Here is a 13,219-nt window from a genome sequence, read left to right as displayed (position 1 = left end):
TAAATGATACTTAGAATTGTTTTGAGAGTGATTTTCATCTCCAGGTTCAGACAAGATAGATGAAGCATCTCCTGCAAAGATGAAAATAAGAAAGGAAGACATTTTTATTGTGTCCTACAACAACAGTCCCATTTTCACATGTTCTTTGAAGCAGTTTTTGGTTGCTGTACACATAACGTATACTGTAAAATAGACATAACATGGTTCCAATGAAAGCAACAGGACAAAATCCATAGTCCTAGTTGTGTGCAGAAATATACCGAAGGCTCATCTGGAGTTAATGTGAGGCTTCAAAAAATCAATCTTCCAATGTTAGTCGCTTTAGGACTAAAATCCCCTCTTTTTGTTTCTCTAGATGGTTTCTGTGATCAAAGCTTCCTGAGGGTTAAAATGCAAGGACGGAATTTCTTACTAAATAGGCTGAAATTTTGGAAGAAACTAACTTGATGCCCCATTACCTTCAGATAAACACTGGAATACCTTTTTTGCAGAGAATGTGGATTGTCTGTCCTATTACATACATAGAAATCACATTAGGAGAAGATACTTTAACCTCCAGTTTGAACCAGACCAGAAGGCAAAAAACGTGATAGTGTTTTTTTTTTTATATATATATATACTGAAATTATAAACCAGGAATGACTCCAAATTAATTCAAAATTCTCAATTATTTGTTCTTACTTCACTCACACACAACATGAATGATGTTTCCTGTGCTGGGATGAGTTTGATGAACACTACGATCTCATGACGTCCTCCACATCTTCCATCTGGTTCACCTCTCTGAAGCAATTGGCAAAACTAACCTATAAATTGTGATAAAACTTCTCCAAGACTGGAGAATCTCCCTCTTAAGGTCTTCAGACTTTAGAGAGTCCTGGTGTCCTGTTCAGATAAAGACGAACTCTCCTCTGTAAAGGAGAATGAATAAACTAATAACCTGTGAAATGTCTGGCTGCTCAATCTTGGGACAGATAAATAGATTATTGATAATAGTGTAAGTAGGCATGCCAACAATTTCTTTTGAGATCTATCTTCAGTGAACTCGCTGTAAAGTTTAAAGTCATATTCCCTTGAATCGCCAATAATCACAGTAACCAGTGAACCAGAACCGCAGGTTGATTTCAGTCAAAAAGTCAACAACTCCTCCATTGAAGTTTAAGTGGCTTTTCTGCCATAAAATACTCTCCCCGAGATAGTGGGTTTAAATAAAAAGGCTTCTTTAACAAACTGAAAAAATGTTGGGAAGGACCAAAACACTGAGAACCCTCCTTCATGACTAATACATGGTGGTGCCAAGTTACTTTTTCTTTAAATGAAAAGACGGACATGCAAATCATAAAAAGATATTCCTAACTGAGAAAACATTGGACATCTGCTCATCAAAGAGGTGAGAAAGCAACGGTTTTCCACGTGTCTTTCATTTCTTCACATGTTAATGAGTAAAGGGAGTCATTTCTCTACAGAAAAAAATGTCTTCCTCAGTAACACGACTCACTGAAACTGGCTGTTGTGTTTTGATGTGAGAGATTTAATGGCTGCGTCGCTCTTCACTCTCAGTCTGTCCTGTTGACGCCTGCAGGTTAGTGAATTTCATCTGTCCCGTGAACAATCGGAGGGGACAGTCCAGGTATGTTGTTATAGACACATCTCCTCTCCTGATAGCCCTCTTAGAAGAAACACTGAAAGTCGACACCCAACAACGAGAAGCGAGCTGGGCCCCGGCACCCAGCAGGCTACGGCGACGACAAAGCAGCGCAACAGAAACTCGGTAAGGAGACACTGTGTCAGCAGCAGCCACAGGCCAGCAGGATGCACGTTAGAGGCGTCAGATGAGCGAATTAGCGGAGGGGACAAAAGTTGATACTCATCGAACTAAAGGCAGAGAGGGACTTACCTGAAATGTAATATCAACAATCTGACCTAGTTTTTATTTGATTACACTTCATCTCCTCACCCTGTGGCTGACTGAGTGTATCTGATAGCTGACGGTTTGGAGGCAAGTGGAATGAAAAGGAAAACAAAAGGATTCGATGACACTGACATGGAGCATTGTGCAAAGATAAAGTTTATGTTTATTGACTGACCGCTGAGTGACTGATGTCGGCCACTAACTGAAGGGCACATCTGGATCATTTCCTTCCTCCTTTTCAGCTTTCAGTGCCACAAACGTTACAGATGAAAAACAAATGACGGTCTGAGTGAAATATTGAACTGTACTGATGTGATTTCAGCCTTATATTGAAAAAACTTGTGTCAGACAGTGAGTTTGCCCTTTATAGCTCGTGTTAGGTATTATTTTGGTCACATTTCACACTAGAGCCGCGATGAATCAGTCAATCAATAGATTAGTTCATCTCAAGAAAACAAATCGCGACTAGTTTTACAAATGATCAATCATCTGTCAAATATAATAAGCTGGTTCTAGCTTCTTAAATGGAAGGATATGCTTTGTCATATATGATAAGAAAGAGTCGTTGGACTTTGCAAAGAAGAAGCGATCTGACGGTGTCACTTTGGCAGAGTCGCCCCTAGAATGTTTTTATAGGGGGACCAACAATTATATTACTGCACTTTGGGCTCTGGTGAATTTTGACCAAGTATTTCTCACCTTTTTTGACATTAAATGGAATAAACCGTTCATCAGTTAATCATGAAATATCAGCAGAATCATCGACAATGAAAAAAACCATCAGTTGCAGCCATAGTTTACACACATTTTAGAATCTTTGATGATGTTTTCGAAGATTGAAGGGACGTAATATCAAAATCTTAAGACTTTCAATTTAAACTAAATCTTGTTTATTGATAAAAAATATGAATTTACTATAAAAATTCCCCAAACTTAACAACATAAAGCTAAGGTTTTTAAGGTTTTTACAGTGTGATTCCAGGCTTTTTATCGTATTAGAAATATACAACAATGTACAAAAGCAATAACTTAAGACAAACTTATGCATCAGGTTTCAGACTGATGATTTAACGTATCTGTGCCCCGCTTGTTATAACATCTGGTGTTTCCTGCCCTCTAGTGGCTGTGAGCTGTGTAGCTTCCTGTGAAGCTGAGTCTTGGCCAGATCAGCTGACAGTCTCTTGGCCATTCTGTCTGTGGTCCTCTTCATGTTTCGAGCCATCTCGATAGCGTGATCTAGAGTCCTGTTCATCTCTTCCTCCTAGAACAACAGTGGTAAACCTTCCAATGAGCCGACCGTGAGAAGATGTCACACTTACAACAAATTGACGTTGAGCGTCAGAAAAAGCACGTGGACAGATCTCACCTTGCTGCCTCTGCGTCTGCCTGTCCTGCTGCCAGTCTTTGATTGCAGCAAAACGGGCGACAGCGTCCGCTGGAAGTACACATTACTGGGCAGGAGCACCGTGTCCGACTGGGTGGAGCGCTTCCTGTGATGGGACGAGGGCTGCAGCGGCGGCTCCCTCACTTTATAGCTGGATATGAGATCGGAGGGGGAGAAAGATAAAGAATGACTGTGACAGAACCATCTCATTTATTATCTCATGATAAATATCTGGCGGCTGTCAGTGATTGACGTGTTCGTGTCGTCAGCTGTGTGTTCACCTGGCTGGCAGGCTGCTGGAGGAGCCGTAGCCGACCTGGAGGAGAGGCTTCTGTGGAGATGGAGAGGAGAAAACAGGCCATTTCCCCCGGGAGTGAAGACTCTCCATGAAGGCTGCTGACCACAGAGACAGGAGAAGCACAACAGAATGAACACCGATGAAACACAATTCTGAAACATAAACAACGCTTGTTTTTAGTTTGGAAGACTGTTTCATAATGATGGTGGGGACAAAGCACTGATGACTGGCAGCCTCCCTGTTTGTGTTGAGGCCGTAATATGAAGCAACAGTCACAGAAAATTGAAGTATGATTACACAATACCTTTAAATGTTAAAAACACTTACTCTGTGGTCTTTGCTTCACATGGCTGTAAGAATCCTCCTTTTTCCCTCCTTTTAAAACAAAGCTTGTCAGACCAGAGTTTTTCACCGATCCGTCTCTCTCTGACCCTGATGGAGTGTAACACACATATCTCTGGGTAAATTTTGTACATAAAAATCAATTCAGACACAATCAGGGTGTTTAAAGTACTGTGAAAAATGGCTGTGGCTCTGACCTCTGTTGGACTGCGGAGCCCCGTGAAGTCTATCTTGAAACTCAGGCGCTCTCCTGCTCCCTACAGGCGAATCGCTCGACTGCAACATGATCTCAGAGCCGGCTGTGTCACCGCTGTCTGTACCTGAAGAGCAAAACCGGAGAAGGTGGAGAGAATATGAGCATGCACATAATTATATATATCTATAGTTACAGAGGGAGAGACATTGATTTTGTACAATCTGCTCATTTGTGTGTTGTGGTGATTTGCTACCTTTGCTCTTGCTGGGGTCCATGTCTGTAGAGATCCAGTCTTCTATCTTCACTTGACTAGAGCTGAGATCGCTCACATTCTGTCTGCTACCCGGTGGCTTCAACACACTGGAGGTTAGAATAAAAAATATAATTTCAAATAAAAATGAAAAATAGTGTCTCTCACCTAGATTGTAGGATATTACGATTAGGTAAGTATGAACCAAAAGTCACTTCAGTACAGCCCAATAATGCCCATTATCCTTCTATCATTAGCTTTCTATCAGCCCTGCGGATCAGCTTCCCACCTGCTGCATGCTGGCCTGTGGTGGCTCCGCGCTCTGGTTTTAAACCTGCGCTCCTGTCTGTATTTGGAGGTGAGATAGTCCATCTTCTGCGCCAGGTGAGGCAGCTGGACCAAGCCTTCCTCGAGGTCCTTTTTCAGCCTGGACACCTCCGACTGCAAGGCCAGGATCGCCTCACTAAACACAAGCAAATGCAGATACTTAAATCTATATGTACACTGGTGAACAACCTCAACACTGACTGCTCCATAGCATATATACTGACCTATTACAGGAGCAAGGATACAGTGGGCTGCCTCTCTCTTCTCCATCCATGGTGGTGCCGAGTACAGGTTCAGATACGTGGCGATGCAGCCGGGAAGGCGTGGTGCGTTCAGATCCTGTCCGATCAGTGGTGAGGAAGCGTTCATCACTTCAGTATTGACCAGGTAAGATCATATAATAAGAGACTTTCATTAGGATTGATTTGCTCACCCTGCAGCCTGACTGAAGGCTCCTTAGTGGTGCTCTCCACCCATCGCTCCACTGCTGCTGCTGCACCACAGGACTGTGTTTGGACAGATGGGTGGGGACTGGCCCACCGCTGGCTGCTGATGCTGGCTGAATGGATGGTTGTCTGCAGGTTGGAGCAGGAGCCCTCACTGCCAGAGCTGCTCAAAGCATCATTCTGGGACTGCACGCTGCAGACAGGAGGTTCAAGGTTTAGTCAGTCATCATCTACTGATGCTCATTTTATTAATCACTTCAATAAGTATTTTATTGTTTCTGTTTATATAGATTTGTACCTTTCTGTGAGCAGATTTGGTTGAGATGATCCAGAACCTGATTGGTTCAAGTAGGAGCTCCCAAATCCGCTGTCTGTCTCCGGGCTCACAATCCTCTGCAACCCAAAAAAAAAGGGACAGTTCACCACTAAACCAAAAATTGTCCCTCTTACCTGTAGCGCTGTGTATGCATTTAGATGTTTTTGGTCTGAGTTGACAAGCTTTGGAGATATAAGCTGTAGAGATGTCTGCCTTCTCTTGAACAAATTGGAACTAGAAGGCACAAAAATACATTTGAAAAACCAGTGTTTCCTTCCAGAAATCATGACCCAGTTACTCAAGATAATCCACAGATGCGCACTTCCTTCTGCGCATTGATACGTTGCAGTTTGGTAAATAAAAAAATACTTCATACATGAAACTGAAACAAAGTCTGTGGACTATCTTGAGCAACCGTGTCACAATTTCTGGGAAGTGACATTGCTGGTGAGCAGCACAAGCTGAGTGTCATCGACTGTAGTTCCATTATATTCCAGAGAAGGCCAATATCTTCAAAACTGAGCGACTCACATCAAAAAAACATACATGGATAAGCAGCCCCAGAGGTAAGAAGAAAAATAGGTATTTTTCTTATTCTGGGGTGAATTGGCCCTTTAAAAGACAGCTGTTGCATGACAAACATTAAACGACAAACAAAGTTAGTGTATACGATGAATCTGCTATTATCTGTGCCTGACCTGTAATACAGACGAGGTGTTGAGAGGAAGCTCTGGCAGGCTGAGGATGTCGGGGTGGCTGGGTGCATCAGAAGAAGAGGAGACCTCCACAGCCAGACTCACACAATCACCCAGATCACATTCGCCCGCCGGGTTCAGGACACTATCCGGGGTGTTACGGCTGCAGCAACAACAACAAGTGAGGTATTTAGACATTTAGAGGCTGTGAGTTGAAAATGAGGGGAGTATTTAACAGCACTTGTACAGTGCATGCTTCCTGGAAGTTGGATTTACAATAAAAAACAATGTGCAAAAGTAGCTCACTTGCACTGCAACAGGATTACAAGCTGGATAACTAGTATGAGCCATGCATTATTTAAGAGAACCCACAAATCAATCGAGTCACAGTTACATCTCTTATATGAACATTAACATCACCACACCGACCTGTCGGGTGTCCGCTGCGTCTGTCTGGAGGACGACCTCGCTCCGCTCAGGTACGCGAGGATGTCACTGTGATCTATCGCCTCCGACAGGACGGAGTTGCTCTCCTCTTCAGCCTCAGCTGCCTGGATGTCGCGTCCTTCCAGAGAGCCCTGTGAGCTCCTGCAACAGGACGGAGAACAGAGACTCAAACACTGGGTGGAATCCAACACCAACACCTGACACACTATCTGCTCCACAGGAAGGCTGAGAACGTGCCGATTGTTTGAGCACAAACACACACGCAAGCACCACTCAGAACATCCATAGATGGACAGAAGAGTGACAGTGAAACATGCATATTTATATTCACGTATCATTTTTCTGTATTTACACTTATATTTAAGTGTAGAAGAGAATTATTACTGGAGCTTTTAGAAAATTCTAAGTACTTTGAGAGGCAGCTGCTGTGTCCAGTGCGCTTCAGTGAAGAGTCGGTTGTTATGAGTTCACCACTCTGCTGCGATCCATCGTCTCCGTGGACCTCACTGGCCTCATCCACATCCTCTTCTTTACATGACTCCGTCTTATAACCCACAGTGGAAAACCCTGCACATGCTCCCTGAAACATGAGACCCCGTCAGATCATTTGCAGTTAGTGTAATATTACACACACACACAAACACACACATACACACATTATCTATCATAACGTTAATCTCAATGTGCTGACTGGACAGAAAACCTAACTAAAAACTTAAAATGAACACGGACAAGTAATTTTAGTCGTCATGTCTCAGTCAAGTCCCGAGTCTCAGACTTCAAAGTAACAAGTCGAGTCTCGTGTCATTTAATTTCCGTATTATTTATTTTCAATCAACAGTGACTTGAGTCGACTCAGGTCAATATCTATGCATGTAATTTATCATATTATATAGTAATATAAGTTTGGTTAAAGCTACACAACAGCGAGCTCATGATTTCTTTCTTATTTGATATCAGAATAATATTGTATAGACTGTGGAATGACTCCGTCTGAGCAGAAACACACCGCTGCAGCATCAAGTAACACTGGTATGAACCATAAAACAAGTGTCCCAGACCTCCCATTCATTGAACCGTGTTAACTGTTTGAGCATAAAATGTCAATTTCATGGAAAATTAGGGCTCCCCATGAACTTCTGGAGAAAACTTAACAGTGAAATGTGACTGTGACAGAACATTGGAAGATGAGTGAGCGCTGGTGAGGCAGCGAGTGTGTCAGAGAGGTGATTATTACCTGGTGCAGGGAGGGTGGAGGTGAGGGTGTGGGCATGCAGAGAGGAGCGGGCTTCACATGCAGCGCCTCCCTCGTGTGTGTGGGGGTGGAGGATGAGTGGGGCGGAGAAATCTGCGCACACACGTTCCCGTCTATCATCTCCTTTATGTCCTCGAGGTGCATCCCTATCCTGAAAATGTCTCCCTCCACCAGCCTGCACACGTTTCAACACATGTGAAGATGCGTGAGTGGATGCATTAACGCGCCGCTGACACATTCACACAGGTACAAAAGCGAGGTTACTTTCACCTGTTCGGGTCGAAGGTGCCGGTGTTCCTGGACAGGCCCATGTAGTTCTGCATCTCCAGAGCTCGGTGCTCCTCCTTCTTACTGATGTATTTTCTTTCCAGCTGGTCCTGAGCCTCCATCATGCTCCTCAGCATCTGCAAATGGACACATTTTATATTATGCACACGCAAAAGAAAAAAGGAGAAAGTACACTGCTCTTAAAAATGACATAATACAAAATACAGAACTACAGAAGAAGTAAACACTCCTCACCATCTGCTGTTCTGCCGTGCTCACTGACATGCTGCCGACACTCAATTTGAATTCTTCCACCTGAGCAGAAAGAGAGGGTTCATACATTTTTTTCAAATTTCGGTCACGTAGTAATGACTCATCTTCACACTTACCGTCTGCATGAACTGGCTGATGATGTCTCTCAGCTCAGTAGTCATTCTTTCACCATCACTGGGAGCCTCGTCAGGCAGGCTGGACGACGCTGTGTTCACCTCTTCAGTGTTGCTCTGAGGGGCCGGCTCTACTTTTTCACTGCAGTTTTCTGAAAAGACAAAGCAAGAGCAAGTGATACACACACTTTTACTTTTGATACTTAAAGAAATGCATTGACTTTCGATATTTTAGTATATTTAATAACAGATACTGTAAGATTTTTAATCCATTCATGTGGTTAACATTCCCTTTTAACAAAGCAATACTTTAACACAATGTCATTATTTTTACTCAAGCAAAAGTTACAAATCACTTACAGAAAGTAAAAGCAGAAGTCCTGAATTAACAGAAGTGTCAACAGCAAAATGTACTTAGTGATAACATTATATTATCATTAACTTTTATCAATAATGAATTCATGTAAGTGCATTTAAATGTTCTAGAGCCAGTTTAATATACTTTTTATGCAACTGGGCAGAGCAATAGTGCAATACTGCATCATATCATAAGAATATCATGTGTTTCTTATGCAAAGTACAAGTACATTATCTCAAAAATATTCATTTCAAAATGTCTATATCTATTAAATATTATATATAAATATAAATATTTAAAAAAAAGTAAACATACATATTTTTGGTTACTTTCCACCACTGACAGCTTTTGTTTACACTTAATTAAAGTGCTCCAAAAGGAAAAAAGAAAAGATGTTTGTGTTTCGAGAAGATTGTCATCTGACTCCATTCGTCTCTACGGCAACCTTCACTGTGTAATATGCTGGTAGCGAAGCAAAGCGCCGGCCTGTCATAATATCAGATGTCAGACGTACCTGGTGGGGGAACGTGAGGAGCAGGGGACTCAAGATGGCTTCCCTCGACTGCAGGTGAGTTTTCCTGATGATGGCGATGATGATGATCATCATCATCGTCATCAAAACAAAGCATCAGTTCTAAGGAGGGCTGGGCCTGTGAAAAGAGATCAATACATGTGTAGCTTGAAATGAAATTACGACTCTGACATTACAGCTGATTAAAGAAACATGTTTTTACTTACAGTGGTTCCGAGTCTCATTTGATCTATAAGGTTCTCTGCCTCAGCATATTTGGTTAATAATTTATCATATTCAGCCTGAAGAAAAAAGGAATGAGTATTACATTAGTACAAATGTTGTAGACAAATATCTTATATACAACACTTATAAGAAATACAAGCTAATGAAACCAAAATGCGTAGCTACGAGAACACTGTGTGTAAAATCGGACTGTTTTCTACCTGCAGGTGATGCACCAGAGCTGGAGGAGTCTTGACCTCGTCTTTGAACACGTAGGGCTTCTCTGACGGCTGGACTGAATCCTCCAGGACTCTGCTGACCAGCTCTAGCATCCCTGGAGAGGACTGGGCTCTGTGCATGCTGCTGGGGCTCTGGGGAGCAGGTTTGGCAGGTCCACTTGGAGTTTTTGGTATTTTTACCTTGGAGGCGACCTTGGAGAAATCAGGGCGTGGGTAATGGACTTGGCCTTGACCGTACTTCATCTCGCTGAAGGACCTGGTGCGCATGAGCGGGACTCTCTGAACCTGGTCGTCTTCTCCGGTCTGTTCCTGCTCTGCTACACCTACAGCACTAACTTCCCCGCTGCTCTGTTTGGACTCTGAACTTGCAGAGCTGGATGTCACACTGTCGGCAGAGGTGACTTCATCAATTTTCCTTTCTGCTTCTTCCTCTAAACTTTTAGATACAGTATTACTTATACCATCAGTCCTGCCAGAGCTGAAACTCTCAGACTCAAGCTCAGATTTACATGGGGGGCTCTCTGAGTGGTGACCAATAACTTTGGAGCTGTTGTGTGTCGGAGCCAAGCTCAAGACAGTGTCATCCACGCTCTCCAGCAGGGAGACCTCCGGCAGGGTCTCCGCCTCGATCAGCCTGCCTGACCGCAGCAGCTCCTCCTGGGAAAAGTGTTGCAGCAACAACTGGTTAATGTCTGCAGGAGGACAGGGGCGTGACGAGTCGTCCTTTTTAACGTTGACATCCTCTTGCGACAAAGCTGCTGGTTTCTCAACAGAAACCAGGGGTTCAATAACATCATCTCTATTCATTGCATTACAGTCCACCAAACCAGGAGGATCCGGACTTGCGTGAACAGCTTCTCTTCCATCAGCTGTCTGGTTGAAGTAGAGGCTCCCGAGGTCACAGTCATAGGGTAGATCGTCCTGATCCTCGTCGCTCGTGTTCTGCCCCGGGTCCTCTAACCTCTGGTTCAAAGGTGGCTCATCCTGCATGGTGTTTGGTCTTCTGGCAGACACGTGCAACGAGCTGCTCTTGCTCTCTACCACTCTCTCACTCTGACTGCTGACATTACTGGACTCCGAGGAGGTGACGTCGAGGCCTGACAGTTCTGAGCTCCCTGTTGATTACAAAACGACATTAAAAGTAGAAGAGTTCTATAGATTTAAGCCTTATATGTGCACATACTTGGTCAATAAAGCTGATCATTAATAGGTAAAGATAAACAGCGGTGACTTCAGGACTTACCACTGAGATGGATGCTGACCTCAGAGGGAGCAGACTCCGCCTGGGACAGATGTAGATCCAGAGAATTCTCAAAATCGCTCAAGTGGAGACTTTCATCCTCACTCAAATCCACGAAGATGCTCTGCTGAATGCACTTCTTCCAGAGCACAGTGGGCTTGTCCTCTCCCTGAACATCCTCGTCCGAGTCCTCCGATTCTGCCTCCATGGACACTTTGTCTGTGGCAGAAGGTGTCACTTCACCTGTGTGAAGACAGGGGGTAAGGAAGGAGCATGGAGCACCTGTTCATCACTTAGCAACGCAACTTGTGAGCTGACAACAATGGATCAAAATGTGCTAAGCTGTCAATTATTTAACAATCAATGCATTGTGTGGGAAGTGGTTTGCGTGACATAAGTTTGTAAGGTGTTTGTGTGGAGGTTATGATAAAAGTCCTGCTTTTTAAATCTTAGTTGGATAAAAAGTGAGGCTGCAACTAACGATTATATTCACTGCTGGTTAATGTGTTTCTCTTAATTTTCTCAATTTATCGATTCGTTGTTGGTGAGAAATGTTGATCAGTGTTTCCCAAATCACAAGACAATGTCCTCAAATTTCTTGTTTTGTCCACAACCAACAAATATTTAGTGAAGAAACAGGAAAATATTCACATTTAAGAAGATGGAATTAGGCTTGGGGCAATATCCAACATTATATATCACAAGATTGTCCGGAACAAATATTGCGATAGACGATAATATCATTGTAACATAAAAAACAAATATTTCCCCTGTAAATAAAGGGCCAATACTAATTTAACACTTTTAAATAACAAAACAACTTCAAATAAGAACTTTTAAATAAGAACTTAAGTCTGTCACTGGTTCCCTTCTCTCTAAATTCTGGATTACCAGCCAGGTGAGAGATTACACTGTTATACATTTAAAAAATTATAATTAAAATAAAGTCAGAGCAGTTCCTCTAAGGGGAAGAACCACACAGCTGGTCCATGTTAAATATTGTGATAAATACTGCATATAACAGCAAATATCGTGATATTCGATCATTTCGAAGTCTAGCTGGAATCAGATAATTTTTAGCTTTTGTTTACCTTAAAAAAATTACTCAAATGGATCAACCAGTTAGCAAAATAGATGACAACAAACCGATGGAAAGGTAAAAAAAAAAAGGGGTTGACAGCAAATATCAGTGTCACAAGTTTGGATTACTATAAACATTACCTAATTGGAGTATTAGTCTATGCATTCATTAACATGTTAGCAGCATATGAATGTTGTAGATATTTTTTGTTCTATTGTTTAACCCAGAACAATGCATCATATCTTATAAACTTATGTTTATACAATGTGTATACTAATACTCTGTAAGTACAGAAACTATATCTGTCAAAAATGCATGCAGTAAAAAGCATACTGTTTTGCAGTGAATTAAAATACTCAAGCAGAATTATCTCAAAATCATACTGAGGTACAGTACTTGAGTAAATGTACTTAGTTACTTTCTCTTACAGGTGAGTAGGGAGGTGTGTGTGTTGTTAAACTAGTCTACAACTACACACTGCAGACTGTCAGTAAAGCACAACATAATTTAACTCTTACATTGTGTTATTGTTATTATTGTGGTAACTTACTCTTGTTACTTGAACTGGTCCTTACAGCAGCAGTAGTTTTAAGTTGATCCGGTCCTCGGCCATGCTCTCACTCCTGACATCTCACATGTTGTAACTAGCCACAGTATTTCTGTCTCTTTCTGTCCTGACATATGGGGTTTTCTCGGGCAGGTTTAGTTTCGGGGGCATCATTAATAATGTAGCCGCAGCGCTGGAGCGTCTGGAGGCGGACCGGACCGGCCGGGCAGCTGGACGGGCGCAGGGTCCTGTTGCTTGGTAACAGCGGGGGAAGCCTCCAGCAGACAGACGTGAAGTCAAGATAGATTGGGACAACAAAAGGACTTTTTAAGTGAAATACTTTTTTATATTATATTATAATATTTTTATAATATTTCTGTGTTCTGTGTAAAGAAAACTTTGCAACCTCACTCTTCTTAACGATACACATCAGCTATGTAGTTTTTTGTGCCTACATTGCAAGAAAAAGTGTCAGAAATCCATCATACTTGACCAAA

At 42.4% G+C, this 13,219-nt stretch overlaps 1 protein-coding gene across 3 annotated transcripts; it reads right to left on the bottom strand.

Moving 5' to 3' along the window:
• Positions 1–2,047: 2,047 nt before the first annotated feature.
• aknad1 (AKNA domain containing 1) lies at positions 2,048–13,215 on the bottom strand. 3 transcript variants are annotated; one of them, XM_030402400.1, is made up of 23 exons: positions 13,134–13,215; positions 12,726–12,997; positions 11,098–11,337; positions 9,837–10,969; positions 9,618–9,692; positions 9,394–9,529; positions 8,525–8,673; positions 8,391–8,450; positions 8,139–8,272; positions 7,851–8,043; positions 7,024–7,193; positions 6,596–6,754; positions 6,170–6,329; positions 5,454–5,548; positions 5,143–5,348; positions 4,934–5,048; positions 4,672–4,845; positions 4,386–4,492; positions 4,134–4,256; positions 3,922–4,026; positions 3,578–3,689; positions 3,279–3,447; positions 2,048–3,173 (listed from the first exon to the last, which is right to left on the bottom strand). In XM_030402400.1, the coding sequence occupies exons 3-23, from the start codon at positions 11,300–11,302 to the stop codon at positions 3,003–3,005; spliced, it is 3,951 nt and encodes a 1,316-aa protein (XP_030258260.1). In that variant the 5' UTR covers positions 11,303–11,337; positions 12,726–12,997; positions 13,134–13,215; the 3' UTR covers positions 2,048–3,002. The 3 variants fall into 3 exon arrangements, with proteins under 3 accessions (XP_030258260.1, XP_030258258.1, XP_030258259.1); XM_030402398.1 differs by having other exon boundaries at positions 3,578–3,692; positions 13,134–13,214; XM_030402399.1 differs by lacking the exon at positions 13,134–13,215 and having other exon boundaries at positions 3,578–3,692; positions 12,726–12,999.
• Between the last annotated feature and the right edge of the window lie 4 nt (positions 13,216–13,219).

This window comes from Sparus aurata, chromosome 21 (genome assembly GCF_900880675.1).
Source record: "Sparus aurata chromosome 21, fSpaAur1.1, whole genome shotgun sequence".
Lineage (NCBI taxonomy): Eukaryota > Metazoa > Chordata > Actinopteri > Spariformes > Sparidae > Sparus > Sparus aurata.
This window is presented reverse-complemented; position numbering and strand designations above follow the sequence as displayed.